At 33.1% G+C, this 25,900-nt stretch overlaps 6 protein-coding genes across 10 annotated transcripts; 3 read left to right on the top strand and 3 right to left on the bottom strand.

Annotated features, from left to right (window-relative positions):
- Window positions 1–4,067: 4,067 nt before the first annotated feature.
- Window positions 4,068–5,699, top strand: LOC105633016 (SWIB/MDM2 domain superfamily protein). The gene is made up of 3 exons (XM_012215515.4): window positions 4,068–4,307; window positions 4,596–4,796; window positions 5,261–5,699. The coding sequence occupies exons 2-3, from the start codon at window positions 4,623–4,625 to the stop codon at window positions 5,387–5,389; spliced, it is 303 nt and encodes a 100-aa protein (XP_012070905.1). The 5' UTR covers window positions 4,068–4,307; window positions 4,596–4,622; the 3' UTR covers window positions 5,390–5,699.
- A 267-nt stretch (window positions 5,700–5,966) lies between these two features.
- LOC105633018 (GDSL-like Lipase/Acylhydrolase superfamily protein) lies at window positions 5,967–8,049 on the bottom strand. Its single transcript, XM_012215516.4, has 3 exons — window positions 7,376–8,049; window positions 6,680–7,169; window positions 5,967–6,293 (listed from the first exon to the last, which is right to left on the bottom strand). Exons 1-3 carry the CDS (start codon window positions 7,742–7,744, stop codon window positions 6,100–6,102), a joined length of 1,053 nt encoding a protein of 350 aa, XP_012070906.2. The 5' UTR covers window positions 7,745–8,049; the 3' UTR covers window positions 5,967–6,099.
- Window positions 8,050–10,184: 2,135 nt separating this feature from the next.
- Window positions 10,185–13,448, top strand: AR192 (Co-chaperone GrpE family protein). 2 transcript variants are annotated; one of them, XM_012215518.4, is made up of 6 exons: window positions 10,187–10,490; window positions 11,583–11,790; window positions 11,878–12,065; window positions 12,204–12,371; window positions 12,516–12,644; window positions 13,073–13,448. In XM_012215518.4, exons 1-6 carry the CDS (start codon window positions 10,344–10,346, stop codon window positions 13,175–13,177), a joined length of 945 nt encoding a protein of 314 aa, XP_012070908.1. In that variant the 5' UTR covers window positions 10,187–10,343; the 3' UTR covers window positions 13,178–13,448. The 2 variants fall into 2 exon arrangements, with proteins under 2 accessions (XP_012070907.1, XP_012070908.1); XM_012215517.4 differs by having other exon boundaries at window positions 10,185–10,490; window positions 11,583–12,065.
- A 115-nt stretch (window positions 13,449–13,563) lies between these two features.
- LOC105633020 (uncharacterized) lies at window positions 13,564–15,431 on the bottom strand. The gene is made up of 3 exons (XM_012215519.4): window positions 15,024–15,431; window positions 14,565–14,711; window positions 13,564–13,926 (listed from the first exon to the last, which is right to left on the bottom strand). Exons 1-3 carry the CDS (start codon window positions 15,306–15,308, stop codon window positions 13,795–13,797), a joined length of 564 nt encoding a protein of 187 aa, XP_012070909.1. The 5' UTR covers window positions 15,309–15,431; the 3' UTR covers window positions 13,564–13,794.
- Window positions 15,432–15,580: 149 nt separating this feature from the next.
- On the top strand, window positions 15,581–20,695 carry LOC105633022 (trigger factor type chaperone family protein). 2 transcript variants are annotated; one of them, XM_012215524.3, is made up of 13 exons: window positions 15,581–15,942; window positions 16,062–16,145; window positions 16,586–16,714; window positions 17,093–17,181; window positions 17,395–17,578; window positions 18,434–18,521; window positions 18,881–19,035; window positions 19,166–19,258; window positions 19,347–19,439; window positions 19,605–19,685; window positions 19,800–19,949; window positions 20,100–20,195; window positions 20,452–20,695. In XM_012215524.3, the coding sequence occupies exons 1-13, from the start codon at window positions 15,634–15,636 to the stop codon at window positions 20,527–20,529; spliced, it is 1,629 nt and encodes a 542-aa protein (XP_012070914.1). In that variant the 5' UTR covers window positions 15,581–15,633; the 3' UTR covers window positions 20,530–20,695. The 2 variants fall into 2 exon arrangements, with proteins under 2 accessions (XP_012070914.1, XP_012070917.1); XM_012215527.3 differs by having other exon boundaries at window positions 17,485–17,578.
- Window positions 20,696–20,747: 52 nt separating this feature from the next.
- On the bottom strand, window positions 20,748–24,452 carry LOC105633021 (Phosphatidate cytidylyltransferase family protein). 3 transcript variants are annotated; one of them, XM_012215522.4, is made up of 12 exons: window positions 24,293–24,452; window positions 24,081–24,186; window positions 23,500–23,753; window positions 23,282–23,433; window positions 23,022–23,163; window positions 22,674–22,830; window positions 22,402–22,449; window positions 22,225–22,311; window positions 21,549–21,677; window positions 21,377–21,433; window positions 21,164–21,247; window positions 20,748–21,084 (listed from the first exon to the last, which is right to left on the bottom strand). In XM_012215522.4, exons 2-12 carry the CDS (start codon window positions 24,150–24,152, stop codon window positions 20,995–20,997), a joined length of 1,272 nt encoding a protein of 423 aa, XP_012070912.1. In that variant the 5' UTR covers window positions 24,153–24,186; window positions 24,293–24,452; the 3' UTR covers window positions 20,748–20,994. The 3 variants fall into 3 exon arrangements, with proteins under 3 accessions (XP_012070912.1, XP_012070911.1, XP_012070913.1); XM_012215521.4 differs by having other exon boundaries at window positions 24,081–24,223; window positions 24,293–24,450; XM_012215523.4 differs by having other exon boundaries at window positions 24,289–24,446.
- Window positions 24,453–25,900: the final 1,448 nt, after the last annotated feature.

Raw genomic sequence — 25,900 nt, forward strand, 5'->3', positions numbered from 1 at the left:
CACTATTTGCAATATTATTGTATTACTTATTAGGTTAATTTTACGTTGCTCAAAGATACTTTTCTAAGATACAAGTCTGCATGCATGCTTGTGGGTTGCACAATTTTTATACATATAATATTTTTTTTCAGATTCAAATTCTAACTCGCTTAATTTTTTTTTTTCTAAATCACAATCAAATGTTTTTTTTAATTCATTTATCGCTCATTTTTTTTTATTTTTTATTCTATAAATTTCATTAACATAATTCTTTGTTGAAAATTGTATAACAAGTCAGAAAAATACATAAAATCTTATGCTATTTTGATCATAATTAAATTATTTCAGTTATTTATGTGTTTATAATATTTAAAATAAAAATAATAAATTATGTTTAATCCATACCTCTATATAAAATCTAGAAAAATACTCATCTATACTTCGTGTGTGTTGACAATACACAGGAAAAATGGACAAAACAATAATATTTTTTTAAAAAGAATTTTTTAATTGACTTGGTATATGGAACCATTTATACGCTGCAGCCAAAAAGTTTATATAGAAATCTTTTATGTTCCAATGATATCTTTGCTTTGTTCTTCAAACAATTTTGAAATATTAGAGACATCATTCTATTATCCTTATTTTATCTCTATTTACCATATTTTCCTTTTTTTTTTTATAAATCCTTGTGCTTATTAATTGTTCTTACTGACTCTAGCCTTTTCCATTATTTATTAATTCAAATACTTTTTCCCTATTCCAATAATCAATTTAGATAAATCATCCACAACAAAACTAAAGAATATAAAAAAAAATGTAATATTTATTAGTTGCTCTTCCTATTTCTTGTAGAAGATGGAGAGAGTGATAGGTTTTGAGTTCATATTTCCTCACTGTAAAGATTATTATCGATTTGGTGAATGTTATTCAGAGAGGAATACTGCCCCTACTGTGTAGGCCATAAAATTATTTGTAGCCATTGGACCTCCCCTCGTAAAAAAACTAAAGAATATCAACTTTTTTGAATTCAGCCCTAAAAATAGAATGGTAAATCCTAATTAATAAGATATGGAGCAAACTCATATATCAATTAAATAATTCTAAGGATATTAAAATGATCGTTTCATTGTTTTTTTTTTCCCTTTTTAATTTATTATTTGAAAAAATAAATAAAGTTTGAAAATCCTTGAAAAAAACTTTTTTCTTTCATTTTTCTTTTGTTTAATTTTAGCCAACAGTTTCAATAGTTTCTAAAAAAAACCAAAAAATAGTTATACGGTAGTGGATTTGAAAGCAAATGGATTACATAGAGAGATTAGATACAAAAATTTCCATTTTTGAGGAGATATGAACCAATCAATCAAAATCTTGCCTTGTTTATGATATTTTTTTATAAAGATCAACGTGAAACGTGAAAAGAAATAATATTAACCCAAGCTCTAGCACAAAATCATTTCTTGTTTTTCCCTCTTGAAATGACATTGACGCTCCTTATTTTGAAATTCCAAGAAAAATTACTAAACAGTCTCAAAAAACACTTAGATCAAGAAAAAACCACTGCGGCCTCCTTGCGCTTCCCTGGTGGCTCTGCAACCACCACCACCACCAAAGACAGCAAGAAAGGCCTTCTTTATCACCTGTACAAAATGCGAGGTAATATATTAGCTCAAACGCATTCGATAATGATAAAAATAATAATAATACCAATTTCGAAGTTATTAGTTCTGTAATTGAAGCCATATATAGATGAAGAGGAGATACAAGATATTGAGGAATTAAAAGAGAGTGGTCCTTTGTGTTTGCAAATTAATGGAGTTTATGGACATGAAAGATGAAAATCGTGGGCTTGATATTAAAAAGGACAAACTGAAAAGCTCACAGAAAACTAGTTATGCATGTAGATGATCAGCTCAAGCGCCACTAGATCCTTGTCCACTATTTACGCCACTTCTTGTACCGTCATCACCATTACTGGTAGTGCCACTGACTCCTCCTCCTCCACCATCACCATCACCAGCGGCACCAGCACCAGCTCCTCCAAGTTGAAAAGTTCGTATCTTGAATCGCTGGATTCGTCCTATAGACGCAAAGGGCGATAACCTGCTTTTTTTTTTTTTTTTTTCCACCAACCGCCATAAGTCCTTTTCTTGTTTAGGTAAAATATAACGACGGCCAATACTATCATCTTCAACACCTGATAATTGCCTTCCTTTTCCTTCATTTTCCAACGTTTCTGATATTTCTGACTCCTCTGCATATCCAACCAGCGACTGCTGCCTTCTTCTTTGACTCAGACGACGGAAACGATAAAAACAATATGCTATAGGTGCACATATCCAAGCAAGAATAGCTCCCTTCACAAGCTCCCAATTTAGGGTACCCGCCATGTTAGTCAGTGAAATGCAAAAGCTCGTATATTCAATCGCTCTCTCTCTCTCTAACGTTGCCCTTGCATTTCTTATTAAATCCTCTATCCTGTTTGAGTTTGAAATATTTAATTTGAGTATTTCACGTTCTATTGGCACGCGACTAATCTCTTTCCCGAGTTCATACTTGTTTTCCTTTTTCTAAATTTTTTTATCTATCAAAAGATCTAAAACAATCTGAAAGGCAAAATCAAGTCAACTAATTGTAGAGTTGTTTAATTATTTTACTATCCTGAACAAATTTCTAAGGTCGGTTCTTACAGATTTCAATTGAAATTTCATCATATGCGACCCTTATGAGTTCCAAAGGACAGACATTGTCCTATTTTTTAAGAGCCGCTAATCCAGTTTTCGATTCGGCGAAGGAATTATATATATTTCCTTTGCGCGTCAAATGATTTTATTATAGCAAATTTTGCATTTCATATTGTCAAAGGAGAGTTGACGATTGACTTTGATTCATTCATTCATTCATGTATAAGGCAAATATTTATTTATTTATTTATTTATTACATGGGCATCTCCTTACTTTTACCTTGAAACTTTTACAAAATATTAAAATTTAGGTTTATTATTTTATAATTCAGCAATTTTTTAAAAAACAACCACTTGTTACAAAATATTTAAAAATATTATAAAATATCGATAAAAAGAGCTATAATTTTGTAACCCATGAACTTTTTTTTTTAAAAAAAAAAAACACTTACCTTTTATGAAATATTAGGAAATATTACAAAATAATGGTAACCGGAGCTACAAAATAGTAGCTCCTTAAAAATATTGGCAATTTTACAAAAACAATTTCGTTTTTCAAATTCCTTAAAAATATTGACGATAGGAGCTATTATTTTATAAATCACCAACATTTACAAAAAAAATAGTCACCTTGTATGATATATTAGGAAGTTTTATAAGATATTAATAATTGAAAAACTATTATTTTATAATCGGCCAAATTTATAAAAATAATCATTTTCTACAAAAATATTAGAAAGTATTACAAAATATTGGTAGCTTGATTCATTATTTTGTGATTAGGTAACTTTAGAAAAAAACAACCACTTTTATAAATTATTAAAAAATATTACAAAATATTAGCAATCAGAGCTATTATTTTGTAATCCGGCAATTTTTCAAAAAATAAAAATAACTTTTTATAAATTATTAAGGATTATTACAAAATATTGGTAATTGAAGTTATTATTTTGTAATTCATTAACTAAAAAAAATAGTCATATTTATAAAATATTTAAAAATATTATAACATATTCACCGTCATGCTTATTATCTTATATATCATCACTTTTTACGATAAATATCCATCTTTTACAAAATATTAAGAAATATTATAAATATTGATGAAAATATTTTATTACTTTGTAAAATTTATTTTATTACAAAATATTTTAAATTATCATGCATTTAAAAATTTAATTTACTATAAAATATTTTATTTATTATCGCCATTGCAGAGAATGCATGGGAATAAAAGAATCAACTATTTGATGAAATTTCCATCGTTAATGGGCCAGATTGGGCTTAAAGGGCCGAATGTGGATCGGTGGATCCCATGCGCGCCAGATATGATGGTTATTAGGTCCAGCCGTCCGGGTTACATTGCTTTTGAAGCTATTGAACCAATAGTTTGATTTTTCATTGGTCTTTAAACCGAAACGAACTAGTGTTACTTATTCACATGTCCCTCCTTTGTGCATCCCCAGCTCCTCGTACGTCTCATTACACCGGGTATGTTCACTTCCTGCCATGAGCTGAGCATAGCAGGAAAGATTATCGACAATTAAGACCTCTTCTCTCTCTCAATTACATATAACATTCGAACTCAAGAAAAATCCGCCATCAGTCATCTGTGGCCTGTGGGACCTTCAAGTTTCAATTTTGGTAGGATTTGTTTTGTAGAACTTTCTGTGGTTGCCCTTCAATTTTGTTAATTCGCACTGTTATATTTGATTCGAACTGACTAAACTCTATAAGAAGATGTTCGGTGTATAATTTTTGTTATCCGATTTTCATAGCTATTAGCAAGACACCATAATTAGTATTTATTGGCTCTGAGCATGGGTTCATTGACTTTGCAGACCAAGTGTTTCATTAAATTCTCCGCAGACCTCTTTTGGTTTCCAAGAAAATTAGTTTGGATTCATATATTTGTTAATTTCTGAATTGCAGAAAGGAAGTAAAACAAGCTCAAGGAAAATGTTGCCGCAACAGATGAAGAAAGCTATCACAGAGAACCCTAAAAAACTTGCTAATTTGATTGATCTTGTAAATCTTCCTTCAACACTTCGAGAATTCGTGGGTCAGTCTCAAATTTCCCGCTTGGGATGTTTCATGCGTGTTTGGTCCTATATCAAGACTAATAATCTCCAGGTCTGTGCTTCTTGAAGTAACCATTTATCTTTTTGGTAAATTTTTTGTGGTACATTAGAGGCTTTGTAACCAACCATATTGTGTCATCTATTATATTTTTCTGCTATATCTACTATGAATATTTGGTGTATTAGTTTCAATTATATGCATAAATATATGTATCCTTGTAACTCATCTTGTTTTTGCTACCTTGTCCATAACTTATTGTGCTAATTCATTGTTGAGCTTGTCCGGCTCAAATTTTTTTGATCTTAATAATATGCGTAATGCTAAAGGTAGTTTGATTGTTTGGTTGTTAAATCAGCTTAATTTGCATTGACTTACAATGTTCAAATTTCTTGCAAATGTAACCCCTAAGTGGGGATGTCCATTCTGCTTGTTATCCATAGGTAAGATTTTAATGATTCACGCATGACCTTTTTATTAATTCTCATGAATACTCTGGTCGTCTCTTTTTTTACTAGGATCCAAAGAACAAGAATATAGTCAACTGTGATGAAAAGTTGAAAGGTATTTTGTTGGGGAAGCCTCAAGTTGATCTCGCTGAACTTCCTGCACTGATCAAATTGCATTTTCCCAAAGGGCCAAAGTAGGTTGCAATCTGAGATCAAGATTTCTGTCTCCCTAGAAAGTAATATTACACAGTTGCATCACAAAAATATGTAGCTTCCTTGCATAGTAATATATTTATGGATGGTTGTCTGCATATTTGAATATGACGTAATCAAGATAGGGTTCCTGTTTCAAGTTGAAGCTTCCTTTCTTCCATTGAATGTTTTTTTCTTATGAGGTTTTGTTTCATTTTATGTTAATTTATTTATGTCAATTTGCTGATTTCAGTGTGTAATCTGATTATTGTTTGACCATCGGAGAAGGTAATCAATGAAACGAAATTATTCTCTACTTCTCATGGAGTTCTTTTCAACCTTTCAGAATTTCAGTTAGGTTCTTCATTTGCTAAGACAGACAACCCATGCTCATTTTATTTGCTAGGTTTTTTGCTTGCTTTGATTCATTTAGGAAAACATAAAAATGCTGTTGCTTTTGCAAATGTATCAATGAATACATTTGCCGCCCAGATCATGGTGGGATCACCTTGTAGTTTTCATCTTGCTCCTTGGCAAATTTCAAGGAGAATATGCCTAACTTAAACAAATAAAAAATTGGAGGTTTTGTTTGCTGCATTACTTCATTGGTTATTAGTTTACAATAAAGACATTAGTATAACCAATTCAAAGATAAAGACAGATAAAAAGGATTGGAACTAGAATTTTTATGCTAAGAACATTATATTTTGTCATTGTTACAGAAACTGAGCTAAATAATTTTTTACTACATAATCAGCAGCAATCATGTTCGCTCTTTCTGTAGGGTGGAAGGCATCCCAAAATACATATTTATTTGCATCTGAGCATGTAAAAGGGTTTCTTCCATTGCACATGTAACCCATCTCAAAAAATCCAGTTCCACAGCATGCTTTTGCTGCATTTTCAAACCCTGCAAATAGGAATAATTGCAGAAGGCATTTACTTTATGAAATGCACTTAATTAAACAAACACTGGCCATGATTTTGAAGCTTTAGTTAATTAATCACAGTATGCACTACCATCTTTGATATGTTATTTCGATAACTTTGTATTGGAACCTAATTCTTGTTAAGTACCTAGATGTCAAATTTGTCACAATTCTGAAATTATAGAGGAGTTGGATCACATTGCTGGATGTTATATGTCTTGATGTGTTTGGGCTACTGCATAGCATAATCACCAGCATGAATAAAATTATTTTGTAAATCAGATCTAGGATTAATGACCTAATGTTCATAATGAGTTATCCAAATGCAGCATGCCATGTATCTCTAGATGAGTGGAAAACATCTTACCAAAAGAACCTGGATTCTGAATTATTTTTGAGCCAATGTCATAGAGGTTCGGAAGCACAAGTTTGATCCCATGAAGCTTCCTCTTCAGCTCAGTGACCATCCCATTTAGCCTCTCATTGAAATCCTTAGCCACATTATTGTATTCTTCAATGCAATCACTTCCATGAAGTATATTGGTGGTTCTCTCTAAAGGCAAACACCCCATTGGAGGAAGGCCAGCTATAGATATCTTCCGAGCTCCTAGATCATAAAGCTCTGTGAGAAAATCTCTAGCGATTCCCACAAGAAAATTTTGGTACTCCGTGACCGAAAACTGTTTTGATCTTTTTGGAAGTAAATAATAGTTCTCTAGGAAGTCATTTGTTCCTATGCTTATTAGGTAGAGTGCTTCCGTTAGAAGTTCATTAGCCTTCTCATGTCCTAGATATCCTCTAAGCTTGTTCTGATATTCTTTATAGTACTCCAATTCCTTCCAAAGAGGTATTACAGACTGCAAGTCCAGTGAGAATGAAGAAAATAAGACTAAGACTATTTTCTAGAATTTAACTATTGTATCAAACTTACTCTGTATTTTATGCAATTTTACTATTAATGCATTTTATTTAAATATTCAGAAATTTATTCAAAATGTGTTTATTATATGCTTGGATTATTCAAAATTCTGCCTATCAGTACTACTAAGTTAGCACAACTTACTAGCACATCAGATGTAGCATTATCATAACCAGTTCCTGCAGAGGCAAAACAAACGCCAGTGGCGAAATCTTTTATGCCATATGTTGGGTCCAAATATGCAGGTATTATTGGCTTGTGTCCGAAGGCTTCTGAAATGAAGTCTGTCGCGAGCCGACCGTTTGAAAACCTACCAGTGGGCTTGCTACCATTGAAATCCCGACCATAAGGAGCAAAATTACTCTTTAGTACTGTAGATATCATGTTGTTGTTGCCTGAATCCACAGTAGAGTCTCCAAACACAATGATGGCTGGAACTTTTGCATTTACTTCAAGAATTTGCAGTAGCAAATGAGCTAAAAAAAGACAAAGCATTGCTGCAGAACTTTCCATATGTAGTTTGCTTTAATTAATTCAACTTTTGCATATATATTATAAGTGTTTTCTGAAAAGTTATTATTAGTAGCTTAAAGATGGTTGGTGAAATTGGTATGAATAATTATATTCTTGTGAAGAGAAAGAGGAAAGGGGAGAGAAGAGGCTGATGAAAACTGAGGTAACATATGATTATGAAGTTTGTTGAGACTTCTAGTTGCTCCAGTAGGTAAATACAGAAATTCAGCTCAACTGACTGAAAAAATTTGGTGATGAAAATTTCCAGAGGGCTTGATATAGAGACAGATTATTGGAGAGTCAGTGGCTCTATTGGCAAAGTGTCATTTATTTGTATATATTTATATGTTGATGATAATGATGTAGAAGAATATTTACTTGAATTGGAAGTTTTAAGTTTGTATCTGTATGTACAGTGTTTCCCAAATTAATACTCTCTGTCCTGTTTATCCAACATCTACATCACTACCCACATCAGCACTTACACCCACTTATTCTAGGCTGCCAACTTTAAACGACCTCGTTGTGGCAGCATAAGAGCATCTCCAATGCAATAAACGGTTAACTTATTTACCAAGTCTGAAAAATTAAAAATAAAAAGTAAAAATCTTTTCCAATATTATTGTCTATTTAGTATATGAGTCTAATGAGTCAAAAAGAAAAATATACATTATTTATCGCACTTTTTATTTTGAGAGGGTCTGTTAGATAGGATGACTCAACTTTTTTATTCTTTTTTTTCCTATTTATTCTTTTTTTTTCCTATTTATTATTTTTTTTTCTTTATGCCTTATCCTTCATTTGTGCTCAAATTTCTTTTTGCGTTGAAAATGATTTATTCTTTGTGCATTGGAAAACCATTTTTAAAATCTAACATCTACAAATACGCATTCATACGCTCACGATCCACAATTTTTATTTATTAAAACACATTAGCCACAATCCATGTTTGCATTGGATATACTCTAAGGTATTATTAGCATCGGGATGTCAAATATATTAATTAAAGGTTGTTAAAATTTGTTTTAGAAATAATTTTTTTTGCGAAATATGTAATATTTTTTCATTAGACAAGTTATCTAAAGAGAGAATTTCATTTTCAATAAATCCCTGTATACAGAATATCCTAGGCTAGCAGCAAGAATGTGGAAAGTCTTGCTCTTGTAGTATTTGCTTTAAGGAGGTCTATGATTTTGTAACGTTTGGGAGAGAGTGGCATGCAATTTCAGTATTAGTTTGGTTGTAGTTGATGAAATTTGGCCTTAGGATTGAACTTTCGAATCACAGATAAAATGTGACATACCGATTCATTTACGTTCGTTAGGTTTGATTCAGTAGGGAAGTAAGTAACTCAAAGGGTGCTTGAAAAGTAGGCACCCAACCGAAGATTGATTGGGATTTGAGTGCTGAAATGGATCAAAGATAACAAGGACGAAGGCGGTTGGGTTTTGGAATTTGTTTTCCACAATTGGATCAATTTAGCAATTGGTAGTTATACCTGTGAAACTATATATGTCAACAGGTGGTCAATGAAGCAAAAGTAGACTACATCACTAGGCAAACTTTATCGGTGGCTATTTTTGGAATTAAAATTTTCAAACCTCGAGTCCTTACTCCTTCCTTACTAATGCGATGAGGATACTAACAGGTGGTTCAACCAGAGACGTTTGTCATTTGCAAAATTAGAAGTTTGTTACATAGAGTTGCTACTGTTATGTTGAATTTACCTTAATACTATTTTGTGTAAAACCACGTTTACGTATGGTCCATTGTGTTATTTTGATTCATCAACTATACAATAAAAAAAATTTTTCATTTGACTTGTTGATGATACAATAAAAAAATTTTTCAAAAAATGAAAAGCGATTATTATTATATTTTATAAAATTAAATAGCTTAAAATTATACAATCTTTATTTTTATTTTTTTTTTTTTGAGAAGAATTCTCGAAAAAGGATGAGAAAAGAGATTTCAATTTGAGTAATTTCATCGGCAAAATTTTTTATTAATTTGATGAAATTATTAAAAAGGAAAACGATCTCAATTCATGATATGTTATTAAACTCTTTTATGTAAATTTTTTTATTTAAATATTATATTTTCGAATTTTTTTTAAGATAATTTTTGAACTTGTTTTATGCAAATTCTTTTGTAAAACATTAGATATTAGTATTACAAATTACAATGGATTCGATATGCGGTGACTCTTGCAATGTCGTTTTGCCAGGGTCGCGCGAAACGAGACCTCGTCGCACGTTCCCACCCTCGTATTAAACCTTCTGTGGTTCTGCCTTCTGGAGCATTCTAAAGAAAACCTAATCTCCACAACCGGACAATAATACCCTTCTAAAATCTCCAAAATCCTTTGCGTCTTTAGCATATTCCGGCGTGAAAATTTCTAATAGATAAGGGTAATTACGTCATAAAATGAACATCATTCTACATGCCCAGAAATTTTTCCTTCTAAACCTCTTTCTTTCGCTCCAAGCACGCTTTTTTCCCTCTTTATTTTCCTTTACTTTCCCTCTAATTTCTCTTTTCATCGCTGAAATATTGTCCATTCTCCAATTTCCCCTCCAATTTTTCTCTTTCTTCAGCTATGTTGATGTCCCGGATGGTTTTGTCAGGAGCTTCGAGGAGCGTGGGTCGACGCTCCCTGCTTCTTCTTTCTCCTTCGCAGAAGCAGCAGCTATTACCAATCTTCTCCAATCAAATTGATTCTCTGATTAGTGAACATTCAAAGCAGGTAATATTATAGGATAAAAAGCTTCATTTTTAGTTTTGGGTTTTGGCTAGGGTTTTGCTGGGGTTTAAGGATTTCAAATAAATTGGTCAAAATTTTCAGACTTTATTGTTGTACTTGATTTTTCACAATCGTGGAAGTGTGCTCGTGCTTGATTTCGAGCTGGGTTTTTGTGGGGTTTAAGGTTTTTAGGTATTTAATAGAATCTTTAATTCATTTAAAGATTCAGAGATTTGATTAGTGGTTTCGGCTTTTAGGTTTCATTGTGTTCTGGACCTCCGGTGATGAAAGATGCAGCCTTTCTTATTTAAATAATGCTTATTGAGTGTGAAATTGTATAGGTTTACTAATCCAAGTTTTCGTAAGCTTCTCTGCCAGGTTTCTTTTAATCTGTCGTTGCTTAAAGTTTTCATGCTTCAGTGATTTACTAGGAGGTTACTTCAATTGGTTAGGATTTTTTTTTTTTTTTACTACCATTAAAGACCTTAAGGGGCTTGGTTCTCTTCTAGTTTTTCTGTGTTGCTGACACTAAACACAAAACCTAAGGCAATTTTTTTTTTTTTTTTTTTGAACTGTGAACTGTGAGCTGTTATCATGGCATCTTATTAGCTCGTTCTTGTTCTCACAATTAAAAAATTATTGACAACAGTTCGAAAGTCCTAGTACAGAATCTGTGCATGGGGCATTCATGAGCACTGTTAAATATGTTCAAAACGTTTGCATCAGTCGTACTCATTTGTATTTTACGCTAATTTAGCATAATTGTTTACGATAGTTCATGTTTTAAGGTCTTAGTTCAAATCATAGGATTTGAATTGAGATTCAGAACCAATACGATTGAGATGTATTTTGGAGGAGTGGAAAATACTAGAATTAATTTTTTCTCAAGTCAAAAAGCTCATAATAATTTTGCCTAATGTCTATGCAAAGACATTTTATTGGCTTTCAGTCTGATGCCTGGCTGATTATTGCATTTATGTACATCATTCTTCTTTTTGCCCTCTAATAATTCTAGTTGATTCCCAATTTTGAATTTAGCCTCCCCTCTTTCTTCTTTTGCATTTCATGAAGTTAAACATATGCTTCCTATTCCAGTTTGTACCAGGCCAAGTATCTTTATTTCATCATTCAGCATTGAGTTCCTCTCCCTTTCAAAGATTTGGATTTACTTCATCTGCATCCCCTGAGACCAATGAGAAGGAGGAGGGGAGCACTGCAGAGAATAATGGTGCTTCCAGAAATGCTGATGCAAAGCCTTCCAACAAGACAGAAGATTCAGCTTCTGAAGAGAGCGAAAAATCAGGTTGTAACTCGGAATCCCAACCAACCATGTCTCAATCTGTCAAAAGAAGGAGAAGTGGTACTAAACGGACTGCATTTTCTGATTCAGATTCTGAGGATGACTTGTCAATGGATGATTTGGTGAAGCTTGTGGCTGAAAAAGAAGAGCTTCTGAAACTGAAGCACAAGGAGATTGAAAAAATGCAAGACAAAGTTCTTCGCACTTATGCAGAAATGGAGAATGTCATGGAAAGGACAAAACGTGAAGCAGAGAACTCTAAAAAGTTTGCCGTACAGGTTTCTTAGCACCTTCTTCTTTCCAAAGTGATTTCTTGCTTTTGTGCTTTGATGTGAATGCATTATAGAATTTAGTTGGTGACTTTTTATTTGGAAATTTTACACTGTATTGAAATTTTTATGAATGAATTTCCACAGAATTTTGCAAAGAGCCTACTAGATGTTGCAGACAATTTGGGAAGAGCTTCTGCAGTAGTCAAAGATAGTTTTTCAAAAATTGATGCATCTACCGACGCTACTGGGGCAGTACCGCTCCTTAAGACACTTTTGGAAGGAGTTGAAATGACTGAGAAACAGCTTGCAGATGTAAAGATCTCTAATTAAATCCATCACTTATCTGCACAGTCTTCTTGTGGTTTTTCATTTTGCTTGCGGAGGTGCTTGAGATTAGAGATCTGTTTTATCACATACTTCATTGCCTAAACAGCTTTGTGATGTTTTGGATTTCAGGTATTTAAGAAATTTGGCGTTGAAAAGTTTGATCCAATTAATGAGCCATTTGATCCACATAAGCATTATGCAGTATTCCAGTTACCCGATGCTTCTAAGCCCCCTGGCACAGTTGCAGCAGTTTTGAAGGTATTATTTCATAACACACCTGATCTTTTCCATATTAATTTCTCATATAGTGTCCCTGTTTTATCAATACAAATTAAGAACACGTGATTGTTTATCATCAAAAGCAAAACTCTTGAACGTGATACTTGTTATGGCTAGGAGCGAAAGAATGACGCTTAGTGATTATTGCCCATTTGGTTGAAGTTGTTTTTCATGAAAGATTATCATATCTCTTATTGCTGTTGGAATTATTTCTATTGGCACAGTGAATGTCTTTCTAGGTTTCCATTTTTCAGTGTTTCACATAACTTTGTCATGCCTTTGTTTTTTTTTTTTTTCGAGTGCAAAATTTTGCACTTAGTAGTTATTTGAATAGCTTGCTATTTGATTGTCACATATATTTTTGGATTCATTATTGCAGGATTTAACTCCTTGTGTTGCTCTTGCAGGCAGGATATGTTCTTTATGATCGTGTAATTCGACCAGCTGAAGTTGGCGTTACAATTGCAGTAGATAATGATACAGAATCAAGCAATGAGGGTGGTAATGCTTGAATACATCACTCAGGCTACAGATAGAAGTTTTGAATTTCCGGGAGAGAAATGGAGTATAGCGTTGTGGTGCCAATAGGGTCTTCTACTTTTTGTCATCTAGTAAACCATTTTCTTTTCTCGATCATTTTTACTTATCAGCCAGAAAAAATTATGCAACTAAAGGATTATATTTTTTGTGACCGCATAAAGCCAATCATTAAAGGGTTTGTAGCTCTTAACATCTTCGAATTGTTTTTCGCAGCAAAGAGGCAGACTTATATTATTGTTTTAACTTTTTCCCCCATCCTATTCCATAAATTGAATGGTCGCAATTGCTAATTGAAAAGTGCATGAAGTTATGACACGATGGGTGAAGATGGAAAATGGATTGTGATCCTATACAAATATACGAGAAACAGGTTGACGACTGATTATAGAGATGGATTTCCATTATATACAAATGCCATCAATTAACCTAAACTTTCATCAAAAATTGCAGACACAGCTTACAATTAATTACAGTGGAGCAATGTTGCTCATTCTACCAATAGAAACTACTATATCATTTGCCATAGCCACCAGAATGCGTACTGATGGATAAACAACTGGCTTCTTCCGCTTTGAGGAGCTGCCTAGTGTCAACCAGTTGTCCAGAGCCCACCAGGACCTCCTTTCTTCACTTGACTCTCTTTTGTCCGGCCAACAGAATCAGGATCCCCATTATGGCCTTTCAAGCACAAATCCAAATCCAAATTACTCACGTTGGAATCCTGCAAGGCAAGTGGATTAGTTCCAATTTTGTATAGTTGAAACTTGGTAACACGAGCATTAATTTCCCCAGATGCCAGATTGATAACAGGCAAGGAAAATGATTCTATCACAATGCTTGGTTGAAATTCATTATGCTTGCTTGCTATGACAGACAAGCTCGATAAAAATTGACCATGCCAACTATGATAACTAACTCTTGTAATAATTCTGCTGATATTGTACCAGAAAATATAAAAATAATTCTATTATTAAACGAATATGGTTTCAAGTCGACAGCATCCATCATGGAGCTAAGATTTTGTATCCATAACCCAGATAGAGATTAGATATTTGATCATCTTTGCCTATTGAGAGAAACCTATGGCAAGTTCAAAGAAGATATGCATACTACTCATGAAACATATGGAATCACAACCAGTTTATTCTTTTCATTCCATCTAAATTTCATATAGTTTTCTACAATGATAAATATGAAAAGAGAAAGTAGCCTCATAGCATAGTGAGAACTCGTTACACAAGCATATAATAGAAACTCCTGCAACTCCTAATCACAGGCACGACGAGGCAACAAAGAAACAGCACAAAGATCAGATAAGATGCACAAACAGTTAGTAGTATTTTTTTTTTTTTTCTTCACCTGGGTTTCTGTCTTCAAAGCAGTGTCATTATTTAGTTCATCATTCTTGGAAGGATGCAATGCTGTGAATTGGTTAGTTCCATCTGTCTTAGCTTCATGATCAACCTGTTTAGCTGCCTTTCTCTGTTCTTCTTCTAGTACCACAATCTTAAAGCATAAAAGCAATCAAATAATGCTCAATTAAAGAAAGGAAAAAAAAAAAAAAAAAAAAGGTTCATTCAAAATGTATTCAGCAACTCATTTCTACAAAATGAACAATATCTCAAATTCTATTCTCATTCTGTAATCAAAATCAGTATTATGTGTAAACCTTTCATTGTTGAATTAGCAAAGCTAAAATCACTAATAACCACAACATGGAAGCTAAGCAAAAGTTAAACCCTAGTTACACACTTCAAAATTAAATCAACAAAAGAAATTAACATGAAAGAGAGAGAGAGAGAGAGAGAGAGAGGATACTGGAGTATAACGGAACTTGCGTTTGGGAGGCTCCTCGGAGGTGGCATCGGCGGGGGAGAGAGGGGTCCACCGACAAAGAAGGAGACGAGAGTTGGTGGTGTTGTTGGCGTGGCCATTGGACTGGGAGTGGGAGTTGGAGTTGTGGTGGCTGACGGTAGAAGATGGAGGAGACACATGAACCCACTTCTTCTTCCACTTCCTCACCGGGCCGTTAAAGACAGTGGCCGTAGCCGATGGCCCGTAACGAGACGAGGCACGGCCCAGTCGAGACCCCACTCCTTCCATTTTCTCGTCTTGCTCACCCCGCGAAACCGAAATATCGGCTTTACGGGGGTGACTTTTGTCGGTGCCGGGTTTTCGTCGACAGCGAATTAGCTAAGAGGTAAAGGTCAAAGAAATATCTGAAAAGCTTAGAGCTTTAGCTTTCATTAAATACCGTAGAAGGGCAGATGTTGCGCAGCGATGTCGTTTCTATATCGCGCCATCTTTCTTGTCTGTTTACCCAAAACGACAACCGTTTAATGTTATATCGTGAAAGATATATTTGTAGATTCTTAACAAATTCAACCATATCCATCTAATACTCTAGCTACTTGTTACTAGAACTAGCATGGAGCTGTGTATAAGGTCAAGAGCTATTCTAAATTGGAATCAACAAATCCCTCAGTTTCTTGGTAAATTTTCTGTTTCTGCTACCTTAAACAACCAATTTCTCCAAGTCAACAAAAACAAGAGCAAGAATCCCTTCAATTCTTACAAATTGACTCCACTTTGGCGTCAAAGCCATTGTCCAGCCTTCCCTCAGTGTGCTCGTAAATCCGCAGCTTCATCATCTTCTTCTTCTGTTGCTGTTGAGTCTGAGAAAGACCGGCTTCCAGCTGATATTAGAGTCACAGAGACCGTGGAGCCCAATTCAAGAGTGAGTCACTTTTTTCTTTTTGTTTGTTAAGTGTGTAATTTGTATTGTCTGTGTTGGTAATTGCAGTCTTAATTATGAGTAATGTATGTTTAATTTTGAAAGTTTCTATCTTTTTGCAGTTGAGGTTGACTGTAGAAGTCCCAGAAGCTGTATGCGATGATTGTTACAGCAGGGTCATGAATGAGTTCATGAAGCAAGCTAGGGTAGGTTCTTGCTTCTACGCCTTGCTATTCTGTCTTTTTCTTGTTTATTCTGGGTTAGTACGTTGTAGCTCTATATACAAGAAAATTCAAATTGAAAGAGTAGTAGTTTTTGCTTATCCAATTCAATTTTTCAGCTCAAGTAGAGATTTATATAGCTATATAAGTTTCCAATTTTGAAGAACACTTCCTACGTAAAAGCTAAATCTAATTCTGGGTGACCACAACTTTTTTTTTTTGTTGTTGTTGTTGAATTGTTAGTGGTGTTATACCATGTTGACCACTCAATTCTCTCCCATTAAAATTTTTATTTTTTGTGCTGAAGAATGGCACCAGTTAGTTTTCATTGTTGGCAGTTCCAATTTAAGAATGTGTGTAGTTGTTCATGCTAGTTAGCTTGTGAAAAGTGAACAATGGTTCTTACAAACTGGTTTGGTGTACAGGTACCGGGTTTTCGTCCTGGAAAGAATGTTCCAGAAAGTATTCTTCTAAGTTATGTTGGAAAGGAAAATGTTCAGAAGGCTACAATTGAATCTGTTTTGAAGAGGACACTTCCACATGCCATGTCTTCGGTACATTCAAGTTATTGTAGTATTAATCAATTTTCTCATTCTTTTGATGAAATATAAAGATGGTCCCATGCATAACTTATTAGCAAAAGATTCAAAGTGTGCTTATCTCAGTAAAATTCCAGAATAGTTAATGATCTTTTTTGTAAATTGCCTTTGGAGTTGGGAATTGTCCTGAAAAAACATAACATTGCCTTTGAAGTTTAAACAAAATTTTCTTTCTATCCATAATGTTCTTGCCTGCAAGAAAAAAAAAAAAAAAAAACATAATGCAGCTAAAATCCAATTGCTTTGCTGTATGTTTTATTCAGTGTCCTTTTATTGGAGAATGATTGCCTTTATGTATTTTTATTTTCATTTTTATATTTTTTTGTTCTTTAGGTGACTGGAAGGGCTTTGAGAGACTCCATCCGCATTGTAACTAAATTCTCTGACATGGAGAAGGCCTATTCTTCACTCAATACTCTCAGGTTTGTCACATGTGCATCTTCTACGTCCTTTTCCATTGTATTTCTGCTTCTGGGAGATTTAAAACTTGCATACAGCTTAGCTCTCAGGCATCCCTAACTTCTGTTATTGTGGTTGAAGTAAAGGGCATTGTTTATGGAATTGGATCGAGTCTATCTTTTGGTTGAAGTTTGTACAAATCTTTAATCTGCTTACTGAGAAGACTTGTGGTCCAGATATGATATTATTGTGGATGTGGCACCTGAAGTCAAATGGATCCCTGAGAATGCGTACAAAATTCTGAAGATTGTTGTTGAAATTGACAGTGATGTAGATGCTCAGACAGCTTCTGAAAAAGAATTAAGGCGTCGTCAAAAGTCCCTTGGCGCAATGAGAATTGTAACTGACAGAGGACTGCAGGTAAAAGCTTTAGTTGGTCTTCGTTTTTGCATTTCACTTTCACGTTCAATGTTTTGTTGGAAAAGGTCATTCCTTGGGAATAAATCAGCTGGAGTAATTTTATGAAAAAACTTGTATTTGGGGAAATTTGAATTAACTATGTGAAGTCATGCTGTGATTGATAGATAACCAGCAAACACACATTCAGGGAGAGGGTTACCTTTACAATGCGTTAACCAAAAAAATCAATACCTTTCGATGATGTTTACAATCACACAGAAACCTTCTAAAATACACTATTTCACCATAAGGTTTGTTGCAATCGTACCAATTTGACCATAAATGAAATGAAATACAATCTATCATATCTATTATTTTTCTAAATCTGTTCTCTCCAAATTCAATTCTACAATAACTCTCCATCGATCTCTCCTTAATGCAAAAAATGACGGTACAGGGTTGATCGAACGGGTAAAATTTTTTTTCTTTGAAAGTTTGGTTATAATAGTAATTTTTGAATTTTTTTTGGGTCATTAGCCTAATATCATTAAACCTTTTCTGAATATGCTTTCATTGTATGAATTTATAGAATTTCTGATTTTCAAAAATGCATCATTACTGTGCTTCACATTAATAAGATGGCATTAACTATTTTGTGTTTTTATGTTTGTTTCACATTTCATATTGGTACTTATATTTTATCACCAATCTACTTTTATTTTACAACTTGCTCATTAGAATGGCTGTATTTTATTAAAACCATTTCTTCAGCAATCTAATATTTATACAAGAATTTAGAGCTTAGAAGGTAGCATTTCATTAGAACTGTTCCTATTTATCGTACTCCGTTTGTAATTCATGTTAAAACTTCCACAGATAGGTGATGTTGCAGTGCTTGATATTTCAGCAACGAAAGTTGATGAAGATAATTCGAGTATTAATATTCCAGATGCAGAGAGTAAAGGTTTGCATATATGTGCTTAATCCTGTGTTCTCAGTCATTATTATATTTGATTATATTGGACTTCCTGAAAAGATTTCATGCCTAGAATCAATGCGATATTAAGAGTAAAGCATGATTCATGACTATTCATATTCTAATTGTTGAAAATGAATGGAATGTATTCCCTCTGGCCCCTTTTAATTGTCTGCTATTCATTTTGATTGTTGAAAAGTATTTCTAATTAATTGGCCACAATTGTGACTTCGACTGAACTTTTATGTTTTTTCAATTTTTCCTCCACTGAAGCATGTTCCTTATTAAATTATTTCCCCAAGTCCCAGTTGCTGATTATTGTTATTTCAACACCATTTTTTTTGCAGGATTTCATTTTGATACAGAGGATGGTGACAAAGTACTTCCTGGTTTCCTCGATTCAATAATTGGAATGCAACGAGGTGAAACAAAGTCTTTCCCACTTGTGTTTCCTGAATCATGGAACCAAGAAAATCTTCGCGGTGTTCAAGCTCAATTTACTGTGAGTTCCCTACTGTTGTGAAGAAGTCCTCCTCTTAATTCGAAAGTAGAGTAGAAGAACAAAGACATGTATAGATAATAAGTTTCTTCTGTTCGCTCCACCTCTTTATTATTGTCTTTGCCCTTTTCAGGTTGAATGCAAAGAATTATTTTATAGAGATATGCCCGAGTTGGATGACTCCCTTGCAGACAAACTTCTTCCTGGATGCACTACCTTACAGCAGGTAACACTCACGTAGGACCTTAGAAATGTTCTGGATTTGAGTCGTATTTGATCAACTCTTCAATAGGAAACGCTTTGCATATCTGTAGGTCAAGGAATCATTGTTACAGAAATGCCAAGAGGTGGAGCGAACAGCAAGAGACCAAGCAACTGATAATGCAATTCTCGACCAACTTCACAAGGTTAATTTATGTTCTGAAGTAGCAATTTCCTGATTTGGTTGATCTCTTGATGTCTTTGACCATGATATCAACGTGCTGTATGTGCTGTTGGTTTACTCCGTGGGTTGATTATACTCTTTGCATTTGACTCATCACGTTGTTATATCTTTCATCTTATTTATTTAGATGGTGGAGATTGATATACCTAGATCCTTGTTTGAGGAACAAGGTCGGCAATTTTATGGAGCCAAACTTCTTGAAGTACAGGTTGGTTCTTATGAACAGCAAATTTTTTATTTTTAATTTAGAATTTATTCTATGTTCACATGCACTTCTGTATCAGCGTACTCCATCAGTTCTCATTGCATAGCATAATTGCAGGCAAAAATGAAATTAAATGAAGAGCAATTAGCTTCTCTGTCTAGTCCAAAGGCAGTTAATGAGTACCTAGAGAACCAGAAGCAGAACATAACAAAGGTGATAAAACAAAATCTAGCAGTTGGAGACATATTCAAACGTGAAAATTTAGAGGTATGCAGGTCGCTGTTTTCTTGTTACATTATTTGATATATGAGAAGCTTTTAACCTCAACTTTGAGCTGTTCTACGTAAATTTAAAAAGAAAAGTCAGATTAACTTGTCATTGAATTGAAATAATGAATGCATGTTCATTATGATACAGTTTTCAACAGATGATCTTGTGAAAGAAGTTGAGAATTCAATTTCCGAATTCAAACGTCACAAACAAGAATATGATGAAGAGAGAGTGAGGGACCAGGTTAGTATAATTACCCAATCTCTGCACCCTCTCATGAGTTTGAACAGTTAACTCCATCTTTTTCTGAGTTCTACTTCCATCGATGAGGACAGAGTTCATACTTGTATGATTCCAGTTTCAAAAAAGCCAGTGGTCGCTGTAGTTTCAATAGCACCATTTTCATTTCTGGGACAGTCTGATCAAAACTGACTCCACTGTTGAGTAGGTGGTAGACATAATACTGTTAATGATAAGTTCATTTTTATGTGCTGAACAGGTACAAGAGATACTAGAGGGAGCAAAAGTTCTTGAATGGTTGAAAGAGCATGCGGAGATTCAGTATATAACCAAGTGAGAAATTTTTTTCTGCATGCTTGGAAAGAGTTAATAAGCAGGAATTGCATTATAGAGGATTGCGCAGTTCAAAAAATTTTGCTGCTACTGAAATAAATATTGTATGAAACAGATCCCTTAATAGCACTGTTAATACACAACTGCAATGTGCTTTTTCTTTTTTCAAATTCATTAAACAACTCAATGGACCGAAAGAATATTAAGGATAACACAACAGAGTTGGCTCACCAATTTGGTAAAAACTCTTATAATCCAAAGAATTCAAATTTGAACTTCCTAAAAAGGAAACAATTTCAAGCTGAGCCAACTGATATGCAGGTTACATACATGAAATAATCTCTCAGTAACAAACAAAAATAATCAAAATTGAAGAAGAGAGATGCACTTTACATAAACCTTCCTCTTCCAATCACCTGTTTTAAGCAAAACCTGGATAATAAACAAACAAGCAAACATCTACAAAACTTCAATGTAGCCTTAATTGTCTCTCTTGGAATATCTGCCCCAGTTTCCTAAACAATATTTGCTGCTCCTCCAATGTAAGGCTTGCCATTATCTGCACAAGAAAAAATGAGAAATTATTCATGCCCTTGATTTGGTATTTTCCCTTGACAAGTTTGAGATAAAATACATACCTGGTCCAAAATCATCTCAACTGAATAGTCTCGTGGAATAACAAATGACTGATGATATATGTATGCGAAAACGGCCATTATCATCTGTGCGTTATGCCAATTAGGTAATTTATACTCTTTTGCTAATAAACATATTTAGCATGCAAAGAAATCACAAAAAGGGTCAAATATTGAAATTAGTATTATGATATTGTGTGTATATTCACAACTTACTTGACAGTCCATTCTATCGGTAAATCCACCATGTCCGGGTATGCTATCCCCAAAATCCTGTAATAGTTGGGAGAGGGGAGAAGGGGAGGAAATAAAAAATATTAGAAATTGGAAAATTTACAGAATAATCCATATAAACTTTTAAGCAGCTGAAAGAATTCAACAGCATTACCTTGATCTTAAAAGCTCTCTTGAAGCCACTAGCGAAAAAGCCTCCAAAAGGTGCAATTATCGATGCAAATAAACCCAAGCACAAAGCATGCCATTGCACCGGCAAAATTGATATCTCTTTCCTGGGAAACTATAAACATTGACACAATTTGCACTTTGTATTCAACAATAAATGCTAGGAGATGGACATCATAGGTAATCACATACTTAAACCACAGAAGAAACCAAGCATTAACCTTGAACTTTGAACAAAGCAAAGATATATCTTGCAGTATTTAATGGCAGAATTTTAAACAAGAAATCTAATATTGAACTATCTTTAGTTCTTCGATGGACTATGAATTCATTTGACCTTTACACTCATCAAGATGGCATCATAAGTTTTGCTGGATTGAAAAAATATATATATTGTAAGGTTTTCAGATGAAAACTACACTAAAATGCCAAGATGAGCAATAAACTCTTTCAAATGTAGCTCAATTAAACCAAATTGTTTCAAATTGTGTCATTTGTACAAGCCATGTTGAGAGGCAAGATTATTATTGAATTCAATACTTTTGAAAATATAAATCTGCACACTAACGATGACTTATCAGGGGCATAAAATATTCAATCCAGACACTCAACTACATTTGTTCAAAAAAACAAAAAACTTCAATTCTTGAAATTAAACTCACCCAATTAGACATCCATCCTGGTAAGGAATAATACTCTGGTTTAAATAGTGGGCCAGGATCACACTGAAGCCACCCTGTTGATAAGTCCTGCAGGTGTTCCCTTCACATGAGAACAGATGAAATAACATACGCAAATTTCATAAAACACGTGCATTTGCACTTTGACAATAGAATTACCTTTCTTGGACACGTCAGCCACTGGAAACGTCCCAAGATGTTTGCTAACTGAATAACAGGCAGTAGAAAATCAATAATATCATGGGATGAATACACATACTTTCAATTTTTTTCTGTTCTCTCACAACATAATTGTACAGGTGATCAAAATAAATCGAACAGGAAGAAAAAGAATTTCAAAGAATTCCAAGAGTTAATTATTCTTGTGACATTCAAGACAAACTAATTCTATATAACAGTGTAATCAATGGGAATGAGAGAAGCTTAATTACCACAAAGGCTGAGATCATAGTTGCAACTGATGCTCCAATAAAACCCTCCCATGTTTTCTTTGGAGATAACTTTATCAAAGGCGTTTTCCCAAAAAAGAAACCAAAGAAATAAGCAGCAACATCATTGATGGCAATGAGCGATGCTGGGAGAAGAAACCTGCATGCATATATATAACAATAATAATGAGTGAATAAATAGAAGAAAAGAACGAATTAACATTGTAAAAGCAATGCATGAGTTAATCACAGACAAATCAGAAGGAGAGTAACAAAGATATCTTTTTATTTGATTAAATTGATACTAAACAGATAAACCTGACAATGAAGAAATGTTTTGGAAGATCTTACCAAAAGATCCCTTCGAAAATGTTGGCTACAGTAAAAGCAGACTGAGTAAACACTACAATGAGAATCATGTGCGTCCAAGCATATTGACCAAATTGATACTTGTACATCTTCTTCTTCAGTGTAAGAATGAACCACACAAAACCTGCATAAAACCATTTATTTGATCAGCATTGCAATGCCAATAATGGCAAAAGGAGATTAAAGTTAAGATAATCATAAAATGACATTAACAAATTCTTGAATAGTTCTTGTTGTCAAACCTGCAATGTACAAGAAGTAGCAAATGGCCATCTGATACTTCACTATACCACTCACAATCCTATAGAAGTATTTATCTGAAGATACAATGTTCACAAGTCGTTGACTGATGATGCGGCCATAGACGAAAAGCATTGCTGTGAAAAAGAAATACCTGCAAAATCATATGATATATTTCAAACCTTATATTTTTCACAAGCAAAACTATTATTGTCCCTACCAATTCAAAAGCCTAAACCCAGGAAGGCGCCTATCCTCGTGAGCTCTTCTGAGTAGATTGAAGAGCTCCTGTGTCATAAAAATTTGGATCACAACTACAGCAGCCCAAATGTAAATATGCCCCAAGTAAAGAATCAACAGAAAGCCTCCAAGCATCCATAAAGACGAATGTGCTCGAATCCACATTGATTTGTATTTATTTTGGTCATTAATGAGTAAATGCTCTCCATTCAATTTGTTTATCTCATGAGGAATCTGTCACCAAAGCAGAAGTATAAAACGTTCAAACTTTTCCAACAAATATAAATGTAAATAAAACCCATTTGTGCAAATATGCTAAAACACACTAAAAACTCATATCCAACTTGGATTCTCTATATTAGGGGACCTAATTAAGTTATCAAATACTCAAGTTTAACGCAAATTTCATTAATGAGAAATTCCGTAACATTTTTATCATTCAATACAAATTTAAGAAAACTATTAAACTACCAATCCAAATTCAGTTCACCTGCGAATAAATATAGGCAGAGACTATAAAGTACCAAAAAAGAAAGGAAAAGAAAGGAGTAGTAGACTCACATCACTTGAACGCTTACGATGGCGAATTCTAGGTGTCGATGGTGCACTGGAAGTATTATGCTCCTTCTGCATTGCTATTACTTAATCTTCTCTTCCGTTGTATTGTCTACTCCAATTTACAAGAAAATTAATCTTAAGCATATCTGAAACGCGAAAAAATTATCGGAATCAATGAATGTGCCAATGAAGGAGGAGAAGCAAAGCTTACATACACTTTGATTTCTATGAATGTGGTAGAGAGCCTCCTTCGATCTTTGATTTCGAAAGAATATAAATTATTAGCACTCTTGTATTGTATAAATCTCTCTGGCAGTCACCGATTCGGAAGGGAAAAAGGAAAACTGAAAAAGATGGCTACAGAATTGGACACCGTTTTCAGGCTAATATGTATAGACGTGGCGATGTTGGGAACTGCCACGTCAGAGACAATCGAATTTAAGAACTATTGATGATGCGTTCACACAGCCTGCGATTCCATTTAAAATTAAATCGTTTATATATGAACGACTCGTCGGTGGATGCTGTTCTGTCGTTCACATGTTCATTTTCAAACTAAATCTCACTCCAAGCTGTCATCTGAATTTTTTTTTTTTAAAGTAGACTTTTTGATACTCCATGTCCATGCACCATAAATAAATATTATTTGTATAATATTAATAAAAATATTTCTTAGCGAATAATTAATTAGTAAGTGAATTAAACGTTAGATGAAATAAAAATCCTTGCCATGCAATTGCTTTGAGACGAAGGATTTATTTTGCAATATTTTTATTATTTTACAAAGTCGGTTGTATATTAACTATGTTCATTATATATTTATACTCATTTAATTTTTTATTTATATAATATGAAAGTATAAATTTTTATTTAAATTGAATGGTTAAATTATATTACATTTTATATATATAGTAAATATTTTTTTGGTTATATGTCAACGTATTAATTAATACCGTTTTTATTACACGTTAATTGTTTTCATCTTCTTTTTTAAGCAAAAACCGAATGATTTGTAAAAATCATCAAATAGCTTCTATTATACATTTTATAATCAATTTACATGTTTTGGTAATAACTTTCATTATAATCTCTTGTAGTAAATAAATATACGTTAACAATAGAATAAGAAAGCCATCTAATAAATCAAATTAAATATTTATAAATAATTATAATTTTTTTATTTTTTTAGCCAATCAAAATCATGAAAGCATTTTAAAAAATCATTAATAAAATTATATTCTTTAATGGAAATAGGATTGAATTATATAAGATATCAATAAAACAAATTTAATTAGGAATATTTAAAAATAATAATTTTTTATCTTATTTTTTGGCTAACCAAATTAGAGTGTAATTTGTAATTAAATTTAACCATACATTTTTAAATCAAATATGAATTATCTAGATATATTTATTTAAAATAAATTCAAAAAAATATAAAAATTTTCAAATGCTCCATTTACATATTTTATTTAAAATAATAATGTTGAAGCTAAATTATGAATAATAACAATATTAATATTAATAAATTATTAAAAATATTAAATTATTATTAATAATTTACATAATATAATGAAATAAAATATAATTAGACACGATAAGATAATAATAGTAAAATTTTAAAATTTTGAAACGCTTACTTATCTATATTTATTTATCTATTAAAAAAAGTCAAAAAAAAAATCCAATCAAATTATAGAAATATTATATATATTTTTAAATTAAAAATTTTTAATTGGTTAAAACCAATTTTATTTTAGGATATCTTAAAGTTCATGATGACAATATCGGCAATCTGATTATTCCCTCCTCATTTCCACTTT

Source organism: Jatropha curcas, chromosome 7 (genome assembly GCF_041381405.1).
Source record: "Jatropha curcas cultivar XTBG-Jc1 chromosome 7, XTBG_Jcur_1.0, whole genome shotgun sequence".
Taxonomy (NCBI): Eukaryota; Viridiplantae; Streptophyta; class Magnoliopsida; order Malpighiales; family Euphorbiaceae; genus Jatropha; species Jatropha curcas.